This window comes from Mobula birostris, chromosome 12 (assembly GCF_030028105.1).
Source record: "Mobula birostris isolate sMobBir1 chromosome 12, sMobBir1.hap1, whole genome shotgun sequence".
Classification (NCBI taxonomy): domain Eukaryota; kingdom Metazoa; phylum Chordata; class Chondrichthyes; order Myliobatiformes; family Myliobatidae; genus Mobula; species Mobula birostris.
Genome location: NC_092381.1, coordinates 1,063,551 through 1,079,755, shown reverse-complemented (window position 1 = coordinate 1,079,755; position 16,205 = coordinate 1,063,551). Strand labels below are relative to the sequence as shown.

The window sequence follows — 16,205 nt, the reverse complement described above, 5'->3', positions numbered from 1 at the left end:
TGTCATCCGCAAACTTGGAGATGCTGCATTTAATCCCCTCGTCTAAGTCATTAATATATATTGTAAACAACTGGGGTCCCAGCACTGAGCCTTGCGGTACCCAACTAGTCACTGCCTGCTATTCTGAAAAGGTCCCGTTTATTCCCACTCTTTGCTTCCTGTCTGCCAACCAATTCTCTATCCACATCAATACCTTATCCCCAAAACAGAGTCAAAAGAGCGATATTATGGTAGTCATGGGAGAGTTTAACATGCAGGTTGATTGGGAAAATCAGGTTGGTAATGAATCTCAAGAGAGTGAGATTGTTGAATGCATAAGAGATGGCATTTCAGAGCAGTTTGTCATTGAGCCTACTAGGGGATCAGCTATACTGGATTGGGTGGTATGTCATGCAGCGGTCCCCAAACACCAGGCTGCGGACTGGTACTGGGCCGCAAAGCATTTGCTACCGGGCTGTGAGGAAACAATATGATTTGGCAATATGAAACGATATGAGTCAGCTGCACCTTTCCTCACTCCCTAACACGCCCACTGTTGAACTTGAACGCACGCGAGGTCATTACGCACGCATCATCCATGTCAGCGTGGGAAAGAGATCAACTCCTCGAGCTTGCAAATGACGGCGGGCTGTATGTTTGACATAACATCTCTGCCAGCCTTCTGGATCAAAGTCAAGGCTAAATATCCTGAGATAGCCACGAAAGCACTGAAAACATTGCTTCCATTTCCAACATATCTCCGCAATGAATGCAACGAAAACTAAATTGTGGAATAGACTGGACATAAGGAATCCCCTTCGAGTATCGCTCTCTCCCATCACCCCTCGATGGCCCCGTCTTGTTGCAGAGAAACAAGCCCAGGGCTCCCACTGATTCAGCAATACTGTATTAGTGTGTTGCAATGACTTTATATGTTCATACGAGGAAAATATGTGCTGTGTGTTTAATATCTGAACGTTACTTAAAATGTTATGATGCTATTGACTTATAAGTGACTTATATAACCATATAACAATTACAGCACGGAAACGGGCCATCTCTGCCCTGCCAGTCCGTGCCAAGTGCTACTCTCACTTAGTCCCACCAACCTGCACTCAGCCCATAACCCTTCATTCCTTTCCTGTCCATATATCTATCCAATTTTTCTTTAAATGATGATATCGATCCTGCCTCTACCACTTCTACTGGAAGTTCGTTCAACACTTACTTCAGGCTCCCCTGTCCTCCCCTGATAATTGACTTATCACTATATTCAAGCGAGGAAAATATGCACTGTGTGTTTAATATTAAATTCGTTAGATAAACCCTTTTAGAAAGGAAATTGAGTGTATTAGCCACTTATCACCTATATACCAGTTGTGATTAGCACCCCCTCAGAACAGAATCGCCAAAAGCGACTTGTAGAAAAAAATCGGCATGTACATGCATGCGCACACAGGTGCCCGTGCAAGGCTTCATGGTCATTGTAGTCTTTCTCGGGGTAAACACAGCATATTTAACTGCTACTCTTGTCCGTTGGCAACCCTACCCCACCCCCCCAGGTCGGCCAGTCCGCAAGAATATTGTCAATACTAAACCGGTCCGCGGTGCAAAAAAAAGGGGGATCCCTGATCTAGAATACAAGAACAAGGATGTGATGCTGAGGCTTTAGAAGGCACTGCTGAGGCCTCATCTTGAGTATTGTGAACAGTTTTGGGCCCTCCATCTTAGAAACGATGTGCTGGCATCAGAGAGGGTTCAGAAGAGGTTCACAAGGATGATTCCAGGAATGAAAGAGTTATCATACGAGGAATATTTGATGTCTCTCAGTCTGTACTGTCTAGAATTCAGAACGATGAAGGGGGATCTCATTGAAACCTTTTAAATATTGAAAGGTCTAGACAGAGTAGATGTGGAAAGGATGTTTCCCATGGTGAGAGAATCTAGGATAAGACTCAGGATAGAGGGGTACCATTTCAAAACAGATGCAGAGAAATTTCTTTAGCCAAAGGGTGGTGAATTTGTGGAATTTGTTGCACATGCAGCCAGGTCATTGGGTGTACTTAAGGCAGCGATTGATAGGTTGCTTTTTTGGACATGTCATCAAAGTTTATGGGATTACGGCTGGGAAATGGGGATGAGGAGGAGAAAAAAGAATGGATCAGCCATGATTAAATGGCGGAGCAGGCTCAATGGGCCAAATGGCCTAATTCTGCTCCTATGTCTTATGGCCTTATGGTAAGTATAAAGTGGATGTATTTTGGAAAATCAAATCAGAAGAGGGCTTATACATGAATGGGGTTGAGAAAATCAAACAGATTAGCACATAAAATGCTGCAGGAACTTAGTAGGTCAGACAGCATTTATGGAAAGGAACTAATAGTTGATACTGTCAGCTGAGACCCTTCAGAGGGACTGGAAATGTAGAGGGAAGATGCATATTATGCACGTGGGGAAGCTACAGAGTCAAACTTGGCAGGTGACAAGTAATAGCAGGTGTCAATGGGGTCCGGTACTGGGTCCAAGCTATGAACCAATGAGTAAGTGCCAGTGATACTTACCCTGGCCTGCTGTAGAATGGCCTGTGCCTGTGCCTCCTGTGCAGATATCGGAGGTCCTTTCTCACCGCTGGAGCCATAGCGGAACTACAGTGAAATGTAGAGAACAACATAATTAATACATCTAGAGAGGCAAAACCATAGCAGATCACAGTCCATCACTGGCCCTGGATGTATGATCCATCACTGGCTCAGGCTGGACAATCCCTCACTGGCTCAAGGTGAATGAACCATCACTGGGTCTGGGTGGTCTATCACTGGCTCAGGCTGGACAATCCCTCACTGGCTCTGGGTGAATGAACCCTCACTGGCTCAAGGTGAATGAACCATCACTGGGTCTGGGTGGAGGACCCCATCACTGGCTCAGGCTGGAGGATCCATCACTGACTCTGGCTGAGTGGTGTCTCTTGCTGGAGGGATCTCCCATCTCCCAACAAGCACATAGCCCCCACTCCCTATTCTACACATACCCAAACCCATAGCAGCTTTCCCAAATACCCAAACCCCCCAAATGCCTTTCCCCAACAGGACAGCAACCGAAAACATCTGCAGCCCAACAATTTTCAGCAACAGAAAAACAATCCAAAGCCCCCAATCCGCAACACCTATTCTGACAAAACCTACCCCCAACTGAATTGAACCTTACCATATATAGAAAAGGTTTACAAGAATATGTAAATGCAGGCAGGTGGAATGGGTTACCCAGGCAATAGGTTGTTTCCAAGTCTACAGCCGTAAATTGTGTCGACCTCAATCCTACACTGATCCCATTTTATTTTACCAACATTCCCATCTACTCCCTCAGGTCCCACCCTTCACCCACACGCTAGGGACAACTTACAACAGCCGATCAATTCACCGAGCTACACATCTCTGGGAGGTGGGAAGGAACCGGAGCACCCGGGGAAAACCACGTGGAAACTGGGAGAAGGTACAAACTCCACACAGACCGTGGCAGAGGTTGGGATCGAACCTGGCTCTCTGAGTCTGTGAGGCAGCTGCTCTGCCCACTTAGTGAAAATGAATGACAAATATTATTTAATACTACAGCCAATGCCTCTGTAGGGATAGGCTGTAGTATCTTTAAACCTAATAGCTCTCCATCCTCCATTATCAGTACTTACAACCTGAAAGAGGCATAATAAAGTCTATCCCCATCACCCTATCACTGTCCCACTTGGAGATTAGAACCTCCTGTGGCACCAGGGTCCCATGAACAACAACCTCTCACCAGAAGTAAACAAAGTTACACGAACAAACCCTTCAGCCCGTCTACTCAGATCTACCAAGTCCATTGACCTACACCCGGACCATATCCCTCCCATCCATGTACTGTTCGAGTTTCCAGTCAAAGTTGAAATCGAACCCACGTTCACCACTTCCACTGGCAGCTCTTTTCATACTCTCACCACCCTCTGTGTCAACAACCCTCCCTCAAGTTCCTTTGAAACATTTCACCTTTTATCCTTACCCATGTCCTCTTGTTCTCATCTCATCCAACCTGAGCCAGGGATGAGACGCTGCAAGTCTGTAATAAAACCAGGAAATGCTGGAAACCCATTAGGTCAGTGAGTGTCTGTGAGGAGAGCAACAGTGGATGCTTGTGAGGGGAGACCCTCCTCCATCAGGACTGGGGAAGGGTGTTCAATCAGGAACTGTCCCCGCAGATGCTGTCTGATTGCTGAGCATTTCCACCTTCCTCTGATTTTATCACTTGGGGAGGGGTGGAGTGGGGGAGTGGGGGAGTGAAAGGGTGTCCGGACAGCACAGTGAAGGGGGGAGGAGAGGGTCCTTGGAGAGTGACAGTGAGGAGGGAGTGATTAAAGGTCACAGTGAAGGGATGGGGTAGAGGGTACAACCCCTGGGAACAACACAGTGGGGGAAGGGATGATTAGAGTTCAGAGTGAAGGGTCGGGGAGGGGGGAGAGTCCCTGGGGAAGGATAGGGTGGGGAGGGGATGATCACAGTGAGGGGTCGGGGAGGGGAAGTGTCCCTGGGGAAGGATAGGGTGGGGAGGGGATGATCACAGTGAGGGGTCGGAGAGGGGGGAGTGTCCCTGGGGAAGGATAGGGTGGGGAGGGGATGATCACAGTGAGGGGTCGGAGAGGGGGGAGTATCCCTGGGGAAGGATAGGGTGGGGAGGGGATGATCACAGTGAGGGGTCGGGGAGGGGGGAGAGTCCCTGGGGAAGGATAGGGTAGGGAGGGGTTGATGACAGTGAGGGGTTGGGGAGGGGGGAGAGTCCCTGGGGAAGGATAGGGTGGGGAGGGGTTGATGACAGTGAGGGGTTGGGGAGGGGCGGGGAGAGTCCCTGTTGTGAGAGGTTTTGAGAGTAAGGAGTGAGATGGGTCCTGGGTCCTGGGTGGTGGAACATTTCAGACAGAAGATGTTTGTATGTTTGGAGGGCTGTTGTCCTGGGTCAGGTCAGTGGGACTAGGCAGAGTAATATTTTGGCACGGCCTAGGTGGATGAAGACCTGTTTCTGTGCTGTAGTCGTGCAGTGTTCTGTACTGAGCAGATGTAGTATCAAAGGCAGAGAGCAGTAAACTCACCGGAAGCATCAGCATTGTGCCAGGTGGTCCGGGTAATCCATCAGCCCCTGGAAGTCCGGCTCGTCCGATTGGACCCTGTTGGGAGAGAGAGGCATCGCGTCATGTCCCAGGGCAAGTGTGGTCCTGTTAATTCAGGGGCTGAGCCAGGCAAAAGCACAGCCTCAGGGAAACCAGTGCATACTTCCCACATTCCAGAATTCCTTCAAGAAAACCACCATTCTGTCCCCCTGCCAGGGGCTCTCCCTCCATGACAAACACCTGTGGAAAGTATAGACAGCCCAAAAAACAGGAAAGATCAGATAACAGAGGCCTGCCGCACCAATATCGCAACTTTGCAGAGTGAGCACCCTAACTCCCTCAGCTCAGACATTACCCTGAAGTTAGCCCCGACACCCGCCCAAGCTCCCACGATGTGAACATGTTTCCAGCACCCATTTTGTCCATGACCACACTGCATGGCTGGCCGAGAGAGGGATGCTCGTCACTAAACACCAGAGACTCCATGGAGGGGAAAAGTGTCTCGGCCCGAAATGTTGACTGCTTATTCCCCTCCACAGATGCTGTCTGACCTGTTGAGTACCTACAACAACTTGTGTGTGTTGCTTTTTAAACAATGAGGAAGATTATCATTAGAGCCTTCACATTAACAATACAATCAGAGTCACACTGTGGGAAGGCAGGTACAAATGAAGAGTCACACCCTGGGAGGAGTGTTCTGAAGGGGGTGGGATCACTCTGTAGGAGGGTGGTACTGAGGGAGGGTCACTCTGTGGGAGGGGTGGTACTAAGAGAGTCACACTGTGGGGGGGCGGTACTGAGGGAGGGTCACACTGTGGGAGGGGCGGTACTGAGGGAGGGTCACACAGTGGGGGGGGCGGTACTGAGGGAGGGTCGCACTGTGGGAGCGGCGGTACTGAGGGAGGGTCGCACTGTGGGAGGGGTGGTACTGAGGGAGGGTCACACTGTGGGAGGGGCGGTACTGAGGGAGGGTCACACTGTGGGAGGGGTGGTACTGAGAGTCACACTGTGGGGGGGCGGTACTGAGGGAGGGTCACACTGTGGGAGGGGCGGTACTGAGGGAGGGTCACACTGTGGGAGGGGCGGTACTGAGGGAGGGTCACACTGTGGGAGGGGCGGTACTGAAGGAGGGTCACACTGTGGGAGGGGTGGTACTGAGAGTCACACTGTGGGGGGGCGGTACTGAGGGAGGGTCACACTGTGGGAGGGGCGGTACTGAGGGAGGGTCACACTGTGGGAGGGGCGGTACTGAGGGAGGGTCACACTGTGGGAGGGGCGGTACTGAAGGAGGGTCACACTGTGGGAGGGGTGGTACTGAGGGTCACACTGTGGGGGGGCGGTACTGAGGGAGGGTCGCACTGTGGGAGCGGCGGTACTGAGGGAGGGTCGCACTGTGGGAGGGGCAGTACTGAGGGAGGGTCACACTGTGGGAGGGGCGGTACTGAGGGAGGGTCACACTGTGGGGGGGCAGTACTGAGGGAGGGTCACACTGTGGAAGGGGCGGTACTGAGAGTCACACTGTGGGGAGGCGGTACTGAGGGAGGGTCACACTGTGGGAGGGGTGGTACAGAGAGAGGGTCACACTGTGGGAGGGGTGGTACTGAAGGAGGGTCACACTGTGGGAGGGGTGGTACTGAGAGTCACACTGTGGGAGGGGTGGTACTGAGAGTCACACTGTGGGGGGGCGGTACTGAGGGAGGGTCGCACTGTGGGAGCAGCGGTACTGAGGGAGGGTCGCACTGTGGGAGGGGCAGTACTGAGGGAGGGTCACACTGTGGGAGGGGCGGTACTGAGGGAGGGTCACACTGTGGGGGGGCAGTACTGAGGGAGGGTCACACTGTGGGGGGGCAGTACTGAGGGAGGGTCACACTGTGGAAGGGGCGGTACTGAGAGTCACACTGTGGGGGGGCGGTACTGAGGGAGGGTCACACTGTGGGAGGGGTGGTACAGAGAGAGGGTCACACTGTGGGAGGGGTGGTACTGAAGGAGAGTCACACTGTGGGAAGGGTGGTAGTGAGGGAGGGTCGCACTGTGGGAGGGGTGGTACTGAGGGAGGGTCACACTGGGAGGGATGGTACTGAGGGAGGGTCACACTGTGGGTCACACTGTGGGGGGGTGGTACTGAGGGAGGGTCACACTGTGGGAGGGGTGGTACTGAGGGAGGGTCACACTGTGGGAGGGGCGGTACTGAGGGTCACACTGTGGGAGGGGCGGTACTGAGAGTCACACTGTGGGAGGGGTGGTAGTGAGGGAGGGTCACACTGTGGGAGGGGTGGGACTGAGGGAGGGTCACGCTGTGGGAGGGGTGGTGCTGAGTGGGGTCACGCTGTGGGAGATGCTGCACTAAGGGAGAGTGTGGAGGTAGTTTGTAGATCTGAAGTTAATGTGTATACACTGTTGAGGTTCGGACCAATCTCCTCACACTATTTGTTGATGTGACTGCAGTTTTCCTGGTGTCTGGTGACAAATATTCATCTCCAAACAAAGTTAACTTAACTGAATGACTGAAGGTGCTGTTGATGGGCTCTTGCTATGCAGGGTTTCCCTTGGGTTGGTTCTGAGATTCCAGCTGGATTTGTGAAGGTCACATTCTTTCTGCTGGATGGAGGTGCTTTGGGATTGAGCTTTCTGCAGGGTTGGCTCTGCCCTCCTGTGATGGAAAGGCATTAACAGCCCTGAATCGCCGGCGTGCCGTGGGCACCCAGGGAGACAGGCTGCCCTTGTATTGAGGAGTCTGCCACTGACAGCCAATGTTGACATTCCTTAACTGTATCAGCGGACGGCGAACCAGAAGCAGACTTTAAATCCAGGGAGCGTCACAGACTGAAATGAGATCCGCCGAGACAGACGGTTCTTGCCAGAGACAAATGCTCCCAACTCTGCATTTTAATAAGTTCCAACATCTGGTTTGTGTGAAGCTGACTCGGTAACATATGTCAAAGAATTCTTTTTCTTTCTCTCTCACTTGGCTGCGTGTTGAGTGACTCTCAGGGGAAACCTGCAGGAGTAAGCGTACCAGTAGCTACGGCTACACACGAGCTCCTTCACTTTTCACCCTTCCAAACACTAGCTGCGTCTCAGTTCAGCCGAGCTCACACAACCTCACAACTACTTTTTCTCAAAATAAAATCAAACCATCTCTCTGTGCTCTGCGATTTCTGTTATGGAGAAGACGTTTCTTTGCACAAATGCACCTTGGAGCTGAGTCAGACCTCCCGGGCTCCTGAAACTCTTTCTGCACAACTTATTTAATTTAATTTTTTGATCTATCCTTCTAAATGTCATTCATAGTTTTGTTATTGTTATTATGTTCTCCAATATACTGCTGTCACAAAACAGCAAATTTTATGACATATTAAACCTGATTCTGATTCTAATCTGCCCCTGCCTGAGAGCAAGTTAATGCCATTCTCTATGTTGTGTACTGTGTGCCAAGTTCACCCATTTACCCCAGTGCTGAGCGACGGGGGCTGCAGACGGGCTCTCTACTATGAAGTGGAGCAATTGCAAACGTAACTCACCCGTGGACCAGGATCACCTTGAGGGCCGGGTGGACCCATCAGACCAGGGGAGCCTGGGAGACCCTGTGGAAAGGGAACAGAAGCAGATGGAATGCACGTCTGTGAAAACCATTTAGTAAAACCCGCCTGATCACGGCACAGGCAAAGGAGAGTGGTGCCGGGACAGAGCAAGAGCTGCTCCAGACAGCAGCCTGTGAACAGGCCATTCATCCTCTGCACTCCCCAGTTCCTCCGGCACATTCCCTCTCCCATCTCTATCCTACAACCTCCCACCCAGACATCGCTCCGAACCCAGCCCAGAGTCACACAGCACCGAAACAAGCCCTTCTGTCTGCCATCTCCTGCTGTCCTTCATAACTAACTACGCTAAACCAATTTACTCGGTCCATACCCTTCTCTGACTTGGTGATTCAGATGTTCCTCCATATACCTGTTCAACATTGCAAGGGGCTCTGCCCCACCACCCCTTCAGGCAGTGAGCTCCAGATTCTAACCTCACTCTGTAGGATAAACCTCCCTCACATTCTCACTGCTTCCCCTACCCCTCACCCTAAACCCAGGGCCTCTGCTACAGGAAATTACTTCCCACGATCTACCCCATGTCTGTCCCTTGTAACTTTGTACAGCTCAGTAAGTACTTGGCCTCCTCCACGCTGAGGAATTGGATCGAGCCCCTCCACACTCCTCTGGAAAGGAGGGCCACATTCTCATTGGCGAGGACTGGGGGCAAGGGAGAGGGGGAGGTGGGAAAAGTAATGTGCGGGGTGGAAAATAATGGTGCAGACACAATCACCAAACCTTTCCTGTGGGTCAGACCAACTTCCCCGGGGAGGGGGAGACTAAAACCAGAGGGCACAGGTTTAAGGTGACAGGGGATAGATTGAGGGACAACTTTTTCACACAGAGGCTGGTGGGTATGAGGAGATGGTAGAGGTGGAGACAAAAATAGTGTTTAATTACCTTTAGAAAGGTATGTGAATAGGAACTGTTCAGATTTAGGCAAACAGAACTGACTGAAGTGGAAAACTTATTCAGCATAAATGAGTTGGGCTGAAGGGTCTGTTTGCAAGTGGAGTAACTCTATGATTCGATGTCATTTCACAAATTACTGCCATTCCCCACTCATTTACCCTGCAGCCGCCTCTCCTCTCACAGTCAGTGAGTAGACAGGATGGTGGGAGGGGGCAGGAACAAAGGGTAGTCTGTGTGACAGTGGTGGTGAAAGGTCCTGTGAACACATCACTACGATGTCTGGGGAGGTTATTCCAGAGGGAATATAGGTGGATCAGCAGACGTGTAGACCAATTGTAAAAAGGTGTGAGAGCCTGAGGATGATAGAGAGGGACTTTAACTTCCCCAGCACAAAACCTGGACCAGAGTGAGATTTGTTAAATCCTTTCAGAGACCATGTGTAGGGGATCCTGCAAGAGACAGGCCAGTGTTCAACCTTAGCTTTGGAAATGAAACTGGACAGATGGTGGAAGTGTCACTTGTGGAACATGGTCGTGATCTTGTCAGCATCAAGGTGCGCACTGAAAGGGAAAGAGTGCCAGAGTAAAGTCTTAGACTGGACGAGGGCCGATTTCTACAGTGTAAGGCAGGACCTGTGATTGGGGACCTTTTAAACAGAGTTAAGAGAGAAGGAACACACACAAAATGCTGGAGGAACGCAGCACATGGAAGTATGATGCTGTGGCCATTACAGAGACTTGGCTGAGAGAGGGACAGGACTAGCTGTTCGATGTTTTGAAAGTTAGATAGTTCAGATGGATGTAAAAGAGAAGGGGAGATGCACTCCTGATGAGAGGAGACTTGGAGAGAACACAAAGGCCTCATCCACTGGAGTAATCAGGATAGAACTCGGGGATAAGAAAGGTCTGGTTATACTAGATACCTTCCGACAGGCAGTGGGAGATTGAGGAACAGATGTGTAGAGAGATTATGCAAAGCTGTAAAACCATTAGGGTTACCATAGTGGGTGACTTCAATTTTGCCAATATTGACTGAAGCTCCCAAGTGCAAGAAATCTAAACGGCAGAATTTGTTAGGTGAATCCAGGAGGGTTTGTGGACCTCGAGGAGGTTTCCTTTCTATTGGGAAATAAACTTCATCAGATCAGGGTTTCAGTGAGAGAATGTTTTACAGTGAACTCAATGCCTTAGCTTTATGACAGTTACAAATAAGTATAACATTGGACCTCAACAGGAAGCGTTACACTGGGGGAAGGCAAGTTGCAATACTATTAGACAGGTGCCGAGGAGAGAAGACCGAGAGCAGGTGCTGGGGAGAGAAGACCGTGCAGGTGATAACAGACAAGTCCACATCAGACATGTAGGAGTTATTTAAAGACCAGCTGATCAGAATAAGGAAGACCAGGATGGCAAAATTCTGGAGCATTAGCTAAAGAGCAATGAGAGATGTTATAAAGTTAAGCAAAAGGAGAAAGGAAAAAGACATCTAGGAAGCCGAAATCAAATAGGGTCTAGAAGGAAAACAGAGAATAGAAGAGCACTATAGGAGAGAATAGCTGTATAAGATGATGAGAGGCATTGACCGTGTGGATAGTCAGAGGCTTTTTCCCAGGTCTGAAATGGTTGTCACAAGAGGACACAGGTTTAAGGTGCTGGGGAGTAGCTATAGAGGAGATTTCAGGAGTAAGTTTTTTACACGGAGAGTGGTGAGCGTGTGGAATGGGCTGCTGGCAACGGTGGTGGAGGCAGATACGATAGGGTCTTTTAAGAGACTTCTGGATGGGTACATGGAGCTTAGAAAAACAGAGGGCTATGGATAACCCTAGTAATTTATAAGGTAGGGACATGTTCGGCACAACTTTGTGGGCCGAAGGGCCTGTACTGAGCTGTAGGTTTTCTATGTTTCTATGTTTCTAGAACTGAAACTGGGAATCAGGGATGGGGGGGGGGGTGCGGTTGGGATTGACAAGGGTTTATGAAATGCCCTGGGCAAGTAAAATTAAGGAAAACCCCAAGTACTGTATTTAATATCAAGAAGGTGACTAGGTGATAGGATACACATCGAAAGGATAGGGAAGAGGGCAGAGGGAGTAGCATGGCTCTGTTGGTAAAAAAATGAAATCAAATCATTAGAATGAGATGACCTGGGGTCGGAAGGTGTTGAATCATTGTGAACGGAGCTAAGGAACTGCAAGTATAAAAAGATCCTGATGGGGGTTATATACAGACGCCCAAACAGTAGTAACGACGTGGTCTACAAATTACATCAGAAGAACGAAACAGCATGCCAAAAGGACAATGTTACAATAGTCATAGAGGATTTCAATATGCAAGTAGATTGGGAAAATCAGGTTGCTGCTGGAATCCAGGAGGGGTAGTTTCTAGAATGCCTATGAGATGGGGTTTTAGAGCAGCTCGTGGTTGAACACACTAGAGGATTTGCTATTCTGAATTGACTGTTGTGCAATGAACCGGAATTAATTAGAGAGCTTAAGGTAAAAGAATCCTTAGGGGAAAGTGATCATAATATGAGCAGATTCACCCTGAAATTTGAGAAGAAGAAGCTAAAATCAGATATATAATTATTACAGTGGAATAATGGAACTGCAGAGGCATGAGACCAAAATAGATTGGAAAAGAACACCGGCGGGGGTGACAACAGAACAGCAATGACTGAAATTTCTGGAAGCAAGATGGAAGGCACAGGATATATGCAACCCAAAAAAGGAAGAGGTATCCTAAAGGCGAGATGACACAACCATGGCTAACAAAATAAGTCAAAGCAAACATAAAAGCCAAAGAGAGGACACATAATAGAGCAAAAATTAGTGGGAAGTCAAAGCATTGGGGAGTTTTTAAAAACCAACAGAAAAGTTTTCTAAATCAATAAATAGAGGTACCAACTAGGGAGGATGCAATATTAGATCTCCTATTAGGAAACAAGTTAGGACAGGTGACGGAAGTGTGTGTAGGGGAACACTTTGGTTCCAGTGATCATAACACCATTAGTATCAACTTGATCATGGATAAAGATAGATCTAGTCCTTGGGTTGAGGTTCTATACTGGAAAAAGGCCAAATTTGAAGAAATGAGAAAGGATCTAAAAGGTGTGGATTGGGACAGGTTGTTCTCTGGCAAGACTGTGACTGGTAAGTGGGAAGCCTTCAAAGGAGAAATTTTAAGAGTGCAAGATTTGTATGTTCCTGTCAGGATTAAAGGCAAAGTGAATAAGAATAAGGAACCTTGGTTCTCAAGGGATATTGGAACTCTGATAAAGAAGAAGAGGGAGTTGTATGACATGTATAGGATACATAGAGCAAATAAGGTGCTTGAGGAGTATAAAAAGTGCAAAAACATGGATAAGAAAGAGATCAGGAGGGCTAAAAGAAGACATGAGGCTGCTTTGGCAGCCAAGGTGAAGGATAATCCAAAGAGTTTCTACAGGTATATTAAGAGCAAAAGGATAGTAGGGGATAAAATTCATCCTCTTGAAGATCAGAGTGGTCGGCTATGTATGGAACCAAAAGAAATAGGAGAGATCTTAAATGGTTTTTTTGCGTCTGTATTTACTAAGGAAACTGGCATGGAGTCAATGGAAATAAGGCAAACAAGTAGTGAGGTCATGGAACCTATACTGATTGGGGAGGAGGAGGTTCTTGCTATCTTGAGGCAAATCAGAGCAGATAAATCCCCAGGACCTGACAGGGTATTCCCTCGGACCTTGAAGGAGACTAGTATTGAAATTGCAGGGGCCCTGGCAGATATATTTAAAATGTCGGAATCTACGGGTGAAGCGCCGGAGGATTGGAGGATAGCTCATGTTGTTCCGTTGTTTTAAAAAGGATCTAAAAGTAATCTGGGAAATTATAGGCTGGTAAATTTGACATCAGTAGTAGGTAAATTATTGGAAGGAGTACTAAGAGAGAGGATCTACAAGTATTTGGATAGACAGGGACTTATTCGGGAGAGTCAACATGGCTTTGTGCGTGTTCGGTCATGTTTAACAAATCTATTAGAGTTTTTCGAGGAGGTTACCAGGAAAGTGGATGAAGAGAAGGCAGTGGATATTGTCTACATGGACTTCAGTAAGGCTTTTGACAAGGTCCTGCATGGGAGGTTAGTTAGGAAGATTCAGTTGCTAGGTATACATGGAGAGGTGGTAAATTAGATTAGACATTGGCTCAATGGAAGAAGCCAGAGAGTGGGTAGTGGAGGATTGCTTCTCTGAGTGGAGGCCTGTGACTAGTGGTGTGCCACAGGGATCAGTGTTGGGTCCATTGTTATTTGTCATCTATATCAATGATCTGGATGATAATGTGGTAAGTTGGATCAGCAAATTTGCTGATGATACAAAGATTGGAGGTGTAGTGGACAGTGAGGAAGGTTTTCAGAGCTTGCAGAGGGATTTGGACCAGCTGGAAAAATGGGTTGAAAAATGGCAGATGGAGTTTAATACAGACAAGTGCGAGGTATTGCACTTTGGAAGGACAAACCAAGGTAGAACATACAGGGTAAATGGTGAGGCACTGAGGAGTGCAGTGGAACAGAGGGATCTGGGAATACAGATACAGAATTCCCTAAAAGTGGTGTCACAGGTAGATAGGGTCATAAAGAGAGCTTTCGGTACATTGGCCTTTGTAAATCAAGGTTTTGAGTATAAGAGTTGGAATATTATGGTGAGGTTGTATAAGGCATTGGTGAGTATTGTGTGCAGTTTTGGTCACCAAATTACAGGAAGGATATTAATAAGGTTGAAAGAGTGCAGAGAAGGTTTACGAGGATGTTACTGGGACTTGAGAAAGTGAGTTACAGAGAAAGGTTGAATAGGTTAGGACTTTATTCCCTGGAGCGTAGAAGAATGAGGGGAGATTTGATAGAGGTATATAAAATTATGGTGGGTATAGATAGAGTGAATGCAAGCAGGCTTTTTCCACTGAGGCAAGGGGAGAAAAAAACCAGAGGACATGGGTTAAGGGTGAAGGGGGAAAAGTTTAAAGGGAATATTAGGGGGGGCTTCTTCACACAGAGAGTAGTGGGAGTGTGGAATGAGCTGCCAGATGAAGTGGTAGATGTGGGCTCACTTTTAACATTTAAGAAAAACTTGAACAGGTACTTAGATGAGGGGTGTATGGAAGGATATGGTCCAGGTGCAGGTCAGTGGGACTAGGCAGAAAAATGGTTCGGCACAGCCAAGAAGGGCCAAAAAACCTGTTTCTGTGCTGTCATGTTCTATGGTTCTAACAGAAGGCAACTGAGAAAATAATTAAGAAGATAAAGATGGAATATGAAAGTAAGCTAGCCAATGATATCAAAGAGGATGCCAAAAGTTTCTTCAGATACAAAGTTTAAAAGAGAGGTGAGAGTGGATATTGGACCACTGAAAAACAATGCTAGAGAGGTAGAAATGGGGAACAAGGAAATGGCAGGTGAATTGAATAAGTATTTTGCATTAGTCTTCACTATGGAAAGATATTAGCAGTATGGTAGACGTTCCAGAGTGCCAGAGTTCAGAAGTGTGTGAAGTTGCCATTACTAAGGAAAAAGTTCTTGGGAAACTGAAAGGTCTGAAGGCAGATAAATCACCTGGACCAGATGGTCTACACTCTAGGGTTCTGAAAGAGGTGTCTGAAGAGATGTTGGGGGCATTAATAATAATCTTTCAAGAGTCGCTAGATTCTGAAATGGTTCCAGAAGACTCCCAATGTCACACCACACTCCAAGGAGGGAAAGAGGCAGAAGAAAGGAAATCATAAGCCAGTTAGTCTGACCTCCGTGGTTGGGAAGAAGTTACAGTCAATTAAGAATGTGATTTTGAGGTACTTGGAGGCACATATAAAAATAGTCAGTATGGTTTCCTCAAGGGAAAATCTTGCCTGACGAATCTGTTGGAATTATTTGAAGAAATAATAAGCAGGATAGACAAAGGAGAATCAGTTGATGTTGTGTACTTGGATTTTCAGATGCCTTTAACAAAGTGTCACACGAGGCCGCTTAGCAAGAGCCTGTGGTATTACAGGAAGGATACTAGCGTAGATAAAGCAGTGAATGGTTGGCAAGAGGCAAAGAGTGGGAATAAAAGGAGACTTTTCTGGTTGGCTGCCGATGACTTGTGGTGTTCCACAGGGATCTGTGTTGGGTCCACTTCTTGTTACTTTATATGTTAATGACTTGGATGATGGAATTGATTGTTTTGTTGCCAAGTTTGCAGATGATATGAAGAAAGATGGAGAGGCAAGTAGTTTTGGGGAAGTAGAGAGGCTACAGAAGGTCTTAGACAGATTAAGAGAATGGGTAAAGAAATGGCAGATGGAATAGAGTGTTGGGAAGAGTCTAGTCATGCACTTTGGTAGAAGAAATAAAATGTTTGACTATTTTCTAAATGGAGTGAAAATTCGAAGATCTGAGGTGCAAAGGGACTGGGAATCCTTGTGCAAGGTTCCCTAAAGGTTAATTTGCAGGTTGAGTCTACAGTGAGGAAGGCAAATAAGATGTTAACATTCATTTAATGAAGACTAGAATATAAAAGCAAGGATGTAATGTAAAGACTTTATAAAGCACCTGTGCAGCCTCACTTAGATTATTGTGATCAGTTTTGATCCTCTAATC

General features: G+C 47.7%; 1 protein-coding gene across 1 annotated transcript in view; it reads right to left on the bottom strand.

The window, feature by feature from the left end:
* LOC140206422 (uncharacterized) overlaps positions 1-16,205 on the bottom strand; it is a 340,374-nt gene that overhangs the window by 244,889 nt on the left and 79,280 nt on the right. The window contains exons 10-12 of the mRNA XM_072274789.1: positions 8,629-8,691; positions 5,090-5,164; positions 2,541-2,624 (exon numbers count right to left, since the gene is read on the bottom strand). Coding sequence (XP_072130890.1) covers positions 2,541-2,624; positions 5,090-5,164; positions 8,629-8,691 — 222 coding nt within the window. The remainder of the gene's footprint in view (positions 1-2,540; positions 2,625-5,089; positions 5,165-8,628; positions 8,692-16,205) is intronic.